Source organism: Scardinius erythrophthalmus, assembly GCF_964197995.2.
Source record: "Scardinius erythrophthalmus genome assembly, chromosome: 18".
NCBI lineage: Eukaryota > Metazoa > Chordata > Actinopteri > Cypriniformes > Leuciscidae > Scardinius > Scardinius erythrophthalmus.
The window spans coordinates 545,001-552,500 of NC_138238.1; the positions used below are offsets into that span (position 1 = coordinate 545,001).

Here is a 7,500-nt window from a genome sequence, read left to right on the forward strand (position 1 = left end):
TGAACACCAGTATAATTTTGTAGTCGATCTAAGAGTATTGTATGATCTATAGTATCGAACGCAGCACTAAGATCAAGTAAAACTAGTTTTGAGATACAGCCTTGGTCAGAAGCTAAGAGTAAATCATTTGTGATTTTAACGAGCGCAGTTTCAGTGCTATGATGCGGCCTGAACCCAGACTGAAACTTTTCATAGGTGTCATTTTCTTGTAAGAAAGAGCCCAGTTGAGCGGACACAACTTTTTCTAGTATTTTAGACATAAAAGGTAGATTTGAAATGGGTCTATAATTTACTAGATTATTCGGATCTAATTGTGGTTTCTTAATGAGAGGTTTTATAACTGCCAGTTTAAATGTTCTTGGAACATGACCTAAAGATAAAGATGAGTTAATAATATTGAGGAGAGGCTCTTCCACTATAGGTAACACTTCTTTCAATAGTTTAGTTGGTATGGGATCTAATAAACATGTTGTTGTTTTAGAGGAAATGATAAGTTTATTTAACTCTTTTTGTTCTATAGTTGAAAAGCACTGTAATTGTTCTTGCGGGGTGATAATTGAGGCTGAATTATAAGGCGCGATTGAGGATTGAACGTTTACAATTGTGGTTCTGATGTTTTCTATTTTCTCAGTGAAGAACTTCATGAAATCATTACTACTAAACTGTAATGGAATATTTTGTTCAGGAGACATCTGTTTATTTGTTAGTCTCGCCACGGTGTTAAATAAGAACTTAGGATTGTTATGGTTGTTTTCTATTAGTTTGCGGAGATGCTCAGCCCTGGCCGCTTTTAGGGCCTTTTTATAACGTGACATACTGTCTTTCCATGCGATTCTAAAGACCTCTAAGTTGGTTTGTTTCCATTTACGCTCTAAATTACGGGTTTCTCTCTTTAGAACACGCGTAGTATTGTTATACCATGGTGCTTTACTTTTCTCTCTGACCTTTTTTAATCTAATGGGCGCAACAATATCCAATGATCCAGAGAGAACGGTGCTCATAGTGCTAGTTAATTCCTCAAGTTCATCTGTTTGTTTGGGTTCACTGAGCAGCTGAGACAGATCCGATAAGCTGTTTGAAAAATGATCTATGGTGGATGGAAGGATTGTTCTGCCTAATCGATAACGCGGCGCAGCACGATATATTACAGGAGTACGTAATATGCAAGTTACCATGTAATGGTCAGTGACATCGTCACTTTGTGGAATGATATCTATATCGGTTGGATCGGTTCCATGTGATATAATTAAATCGAGTGTATGATTAAATCGATGAGTCGGTCCGGTAATGTTTTGCTTGACCCCAAAGGAGTTTAATAAATCAGTAAACGCAGCCCCTAACGCATCATTTTGATTATCTACATGGATATTAAAGTCTCCAACAATTAATGCTTTATCGAAGTTAACTAATAGGTCTGAGAGAAAATCTGCAAACTCTTTTAGGAAATCAGCGTAAGGCCCTGGCGGTCTATATACGGTAGCCAAGGCTAGAGATAATAGGGATGTTTTTCTATCATCTAAGAGCGTAACATTTAGTACAAGTACTTCAAATGAAATAAACTTATAACCCGTTTTCTGAGTAACATTGAGAAAATCTCTATAGATTGTTGCAACACCGCCGCCACGACCATTCAGACGGGGCTCGTGCTTATAGGAGTATCCTGCTGGAGTAGACTCATTTAAACCGAAATAATCATTTGGTTTAAGCCAGGTTTCAGTAAGGCAAAGTACATCGAAGCTATTATCTGTGACTATTTCATTTACAATAACTGCCTTAGGTGTGAGTGATCTAATGTTTAGAAGACCTAGCTTTAAAAATTGTTTTTGATTACCAATAGCAACATTTTCTGGTTTAATAACAATTAGATTTTTTCTAGATCCTGCAGTAGATTTATGATTTGATCTCACTAAACGAGGAATAGACACAGTTTCTATGCAATGTTCTACACTATTTATATCAGTTAAATTGGTGCAGCAGAGACTATGATATGGACTTTTGTTTACTAGTCAAAAGGTATTTAACATTTTGGAGATGTTATCTGACAGAAGATCCGATCCGAATCTGTTTGGGTGTAAGCCATCAGCACGGTAAAGCCTAGGACGCTCCCAAAACAGATTCCAATTATTTACAAAGAGAAGTTTCTGCTCATTGCACCATGACATTAACCATTCATTTAGCGCAAATAATCTACTAAACTTTTCATGACCTAGTCGGTACGTGGGAAGCGGTCCTGACACAATAATCGTTATATCAGGCGATGTGCTGCGTACCGTATCGATCAGATTCCTGAAGTCTTTCTTCAGAACCTCCGTCTGGCGCAGTCTGATGTCGGCCCCTCCCGTGTGCAGGACAACGGTTCCGACGCGCTCGTTCAAAATCTCGGGAACGTGAGCAGCGATTTCAGAAACACGAGCACCAGGAAAGCAGTGACTATGCACCTTACTTTTATTTAACGTAACGTGTACGTGTCGAACGATGGAATCGCCGATGATCACAGCATCGCGTTCTGTTTCGCGAAGAGGGGAGAAGCGGTTTTGTGTGGATATCTCGAAAACCGGGAGGGTCGGAGAGAGTTTTCTTGGTCTAGACCTGACTCGCGACTTCCGCTGCGGAAAAATCCAGGCTTCGTGATGGCATGTTGGAGCCGGAGTGAACGAGACCATGGCTGATCGCGACCTCGACGTTCGGGACCGATGTTGAGGAACGCACGGAGTAGACGAGGTCGGAGTCAGCGGGTTAGTAACATTAATCTCTGATTTGTGTGCCTCGGCGCGCGATGTTTCGAGAGCCAAACGCCGGTCTATCAGCTCGGCTTTTCTTACTAAAAGGTCGTGGATCTGTTTCTCAACAGCTTCCAGCTCAGACTGCACCGCGTGCAGCTCAAATGTGTCCTCACCTGCACCAAAAGGTAGACTACTTACATTTGATATATTCGCCATTTTAACAGATGGACAGTAAGTTAAGTTAGCAACGACGCTACCAGTGGTGCTATCAATATTAATACTAATTTATGGCTTAAGTCTTGGATATAATCCGTCTTTTCAGTGGTACGGGTGTAGAGTAGACGCACGATAGGTGAAAAATGTTTGTAACTTAAATGAGTGCGGAGAAGACGCGTTCAGCCGTGATCCACGGACGTAACCTATAAGAGTATCCAGCGTTGGATCACAAGGCTTGAGACGCGTCTGCTCAACAATCCGCGTTATAACTATGAGGTGAGGAAAAGTAGAAAATGTTCGTTGTAAGTGAGTTTAAAGAGAAATCAAGAATTATAAATCAATCGATGGAGCTCCAAAGACAACAACGCGCTCAGACGCGACGCATGCGCATTCATTGTGTGTGTGTGTGTGTGTGTGTGTGTGTGTGTGTGTGAGTGTGTGTGAGTGTGTGTGTGTGAGTGTGTGTGTGTGTGTGTGTGTGTGTGTGAGTGTGTGTGTGTGTGTGTGTGTGTGTGTGTGTGTGTGTGTGTGTGTGAGAGTGTGTGTGTGAGTGTGTGTGAGTGTGTGTGTGTGTGTGTGTGTGTGTGAGAGTGTGTGTGTGTGTGTGTGTGTGTGTGTGTGTGTGTGAGAGTGTGAGTGTGTGTGTGTGTGTGTGTGTGTGTGTGTGTGTGTGAGCAGCAGGAGGCGCTGCAGGATAATGAATGATTGTGATTCTGCAGACGCTTCTTATATTGATTCAGTTTTTAACAAGAAGCAACAAATACAAGATGAATGAAAATAAATATTATAATAATTATTGGCAGTATTAATAATAATAATACATTATATATATATATATATTTATTTATTAAAGGAGAACTTGGTAACTTTTTTAACGTAATAAAACTGTCTAGAAATCATTTGGATGGTTAAACAGCCTGTTCTGGTGATACTGGTGACTTTCCCCGCTCCCCCCAGCGTTCCCAGGCGGAAAACCAGCCTTGCAACTTGGGGACTACCGTCCCGGCAAGATAGAAATGGGAAGTCTCGTGAGAAGCGAGAACGAGAACGAGAACGGGCGCGAAACACGAATTGCTTTACGGCAATTCGACACACACACGCATGTATGATGTATTACCAGATTCCCCACCGGTAGACACAGCTCCACACGGCTGGCTTGCTCCGATCATAACACACACACATGAGCAGCGGTAGAGAGGGGGAGGAGGGGCCGCAAGTGAGGTTTTTACGACGTGTTGTGAGATATACGCCCCCCCACAGCTGTAGGGGGAGCTCGTGGGGAAAACATGCGACAACAAAAGAGAAAATCAGCGAAGAAGTGACTAGAGTTCGCTAGAGTTGCCGAGTTCTCCTTTAATTTCTATTACTATCTTTATTTATCATTATGAGCGTTTGGTCTCAGTGGATCCAGTAGGGTTAGGGTTAGGGTTAGGGTTAGGGTTAGCAGCCTGTAATGAGCAGCTCTGTGGAGTAACGTGTGATGTCACACTCAAATCGTCCAATCACATGAGCTCTTCCTCCAATCAGATCAGGAAGCCCCGCCCCTTCCTCTAATCATCATGATCGTCATGTAAAGTGATTCGTATTTAGTGTGTGAACGTGTATGTCGGGTTTCAGATGTTCAGTCACACACACACACACACACACACAGCTCCTGTGATTGGCCGACTGAACGGTGTGTCTGAGAGCAGTCCTTATTCCCAGCATGCAGTGCAGGAAGCGTCAAGAAACGAGCTCCCATGAGCGCGTGTGTAGATCCGCATCAGACCCTCCAGGGCGGAAACCAGTCTGAGTCTTTCCCGACAAAACAGCCTGTCAGAAGCACAGGACCTGAGTGAAAGCATCTACAAAGTGTAGCTGTAGATGTCAGTAGACGCACTCTGTATTATAAATGTTCAGATGTCTGCACTGGACAGACTGATGTTTCTGTAGATCACATGACGGGTGAAGTGCTTGACCTTTGACCTGTTCCTGCAGGCCGAGCGATGAGCAGCACGCGAGTGTGAGAGCCGACGCATACGTGGATGACCTCGCCGCCGCCGCGCACGCCATCCTGACCGTCCACTGACATCATCACCGACCTCATCATCGACCGTCCACTGACATCATCACTGACATCATCACTGACATCATCACTGACATCATCACTGACCGTCCACTGACATCATCACTGACATCATCATCGACCGTCCACTGACATCATCACTGACCTCATCATCGACCGTCCACCGACATCATCACCGACATCATCACTGACATCATCACTGACATCATCATCGACCGTCCACTGACATCATCACTGACATCATCACTGACCGACCACTGACATCATCACTGACCGACCACTGACATCATCACTGACCTCATCATCGACCGTCCACTGACATCATCACGGACATCATCATCGACCGTCCACTGACATCATCATTGACATCATCCTCGACCGTCCACTGACATCATCACTGACCGTCCACTGACATCATCACTGACCGTCCACTGACATCATCACTGACATCATCATCGACCGTCCACTGACATCATCACTGACCTCATCATCGACCGTCCACTGACATCATCATTGACATCATCCTCGACCGTCCACTGACATCATCACTGACCGTCCACTGACATCATCATCGACCGTCCACTGACATCATCACTGACCTCATCATCGACCGTCCACCGACATCATCACTGACATCATCATCGACCGTCCACTGACATCATCACCGACATCACTGACATCATCACTGACCGACCACTGACATCATCACTGACCGTCCACTGACATAATCACTGACCGACCACTGACATCATCACTGACCAGTCAGGGCTGTTATACTTCATTATCTGATAACCCTAACCCTAACCTGACCTCATCATCGACCGTCCACTGACATCATCACTGACCGTCCACTGACATCATCACTGACATCATCATCGACCGTCCACTGACATCATCACTGACCTCATCATCGACCGTCCACTGACATCATCACTGACCGTCCACTGACATCATCACTGACATCATCATCGACCGTCCACTGACATCATCACTGACATCATCATCGACCGTCCACTTACATCATCATTGACATCATCACTGACCGTCCACTGACCTCATCACTGACCGACCACTGACATCATCACTGACATCATCACTGACCATCCACTGACATCATCACTGACCGACCACTGACATCATCACTGACCGTCCACTGACATCATCACTGACCAGTCAGGGCTGTTATACTTCATTATCTGATATAAATTATAAAATAATAAAGTGTTTCTAAGACAATTATGTTGTTCTCTGTTTAGTTCATGGCTGATAATCTTCATTCAGTTGTTCTGAATATAAATCTGCAGATTCCGGCCAGAACTGACAACTTATGAACACGAGCAGGAGAAGCAGAGGAATATTAATAACTGGAGCTTATGAACACGAGCAGGAGAAGCAGAGGAATATTAATAACTGGAGCTGTGGTCAGGGTTCGCTCTTCCTCTCCGCTTCGCTGTTCTGTGCCACACTATCCTGGCAGGCCGAGCGCCGCTCTTCCCTCATGTTCCTCATATTGTGATGGTGTGGATGAACTCCAGACGCTCTCCTGGACACACACACACACACACACACACACACGGCTGCACACTCAGCACAACACACGTCACGTGATATATAACATCACATTACTATTGTACTTATGATAATCTGATGATGAATAAACTTTAACTGTCATTCAAATAATGTCACATTGTAACTGTTTGCCTTCGACTGCTGAAGTGTGTGTGTGTGTGTGTGTGTGTGTGTTCTTCACTCGGGACAATAACTGGAAATCTGTGCCGGGAGAAACTGGAGAACAAACAGCAGATCTGTGGTCAAACTGGGTCAGAGGTCACACACACACACACACACACACACACACACACACTCAAACACAGCTCTATTGTTGAAGTGTAACGAGTGAGTAAGAGCTGCTGCTCCTGTAAACACACACACACACACACACTGAACTCAGTGAGGAAGTCTTCTGTCGCGTGGAGGATCACATGATCATCGAGACACACACACACACACACACACACACACACACACACACACACACTTAAGTGTGTAACAACACACACTAACCTGACAGCACATCTATGCCCCACAGTAACAGTGATGAAACCCTGGAATGAGGTCTGGGAATGATGAAACATGATGACGCACTTCCTGCTGGACAGGAAGTGAGGAATAATCAGACGGGCGTTCACACACACACACACACACACACCTGTGTTGCAGACAGACTGACAGGTCTCCATAGCAACAGCGTCTGGTCGCCTGAGACCTTGAGTGACGTTACACAGCGATGAATGAACTTCCTGTGTGTTTGATCAGTGTTTCCTGTTGAGATTAGAGCTCACTGTGGAAATGGTGGTCTCGTCTCGTCTACAGGACCTCAGTGAGACACACACGAGCCCCTCACAGGAAGTGCTCTCAGCTCAACAGGAAATCGCTGCATTTGTGCAGACGTGAGTGATGTGAGGGGATTAGACGCTCTATTCTGGTCCATATTCC

The 7,500-nt window shown here is 44.6% G+C and overlaps 1 protein-coding gene across 1 annotated transcript in view; it reads left to right on the forward strand.

Annotated features, from left to right (window-relative positions):
• The window catches only part of lhpp (phospholysine phosphohistidine inorganic pyrophosphate phosphatase), an 18,443-nt gene extending 11,765 nt beyond the window's left edge, over positions 1-6,678 (forward strand). The window contains exon 7 of the mRNA XM_081392846.1: positions 4,917-6,678. Coding sequence (XP_081248972.1) covers positions 4,917-5,007 — 91 coding nt within the window. The 3' untranslated portion in view covers positions 5,008-6,678. The remainder of the gene's footprint in view (positions 1-4,916) is intronic.
• Positions 6,679-7,500: the final 822 nt, after the last annotated feature.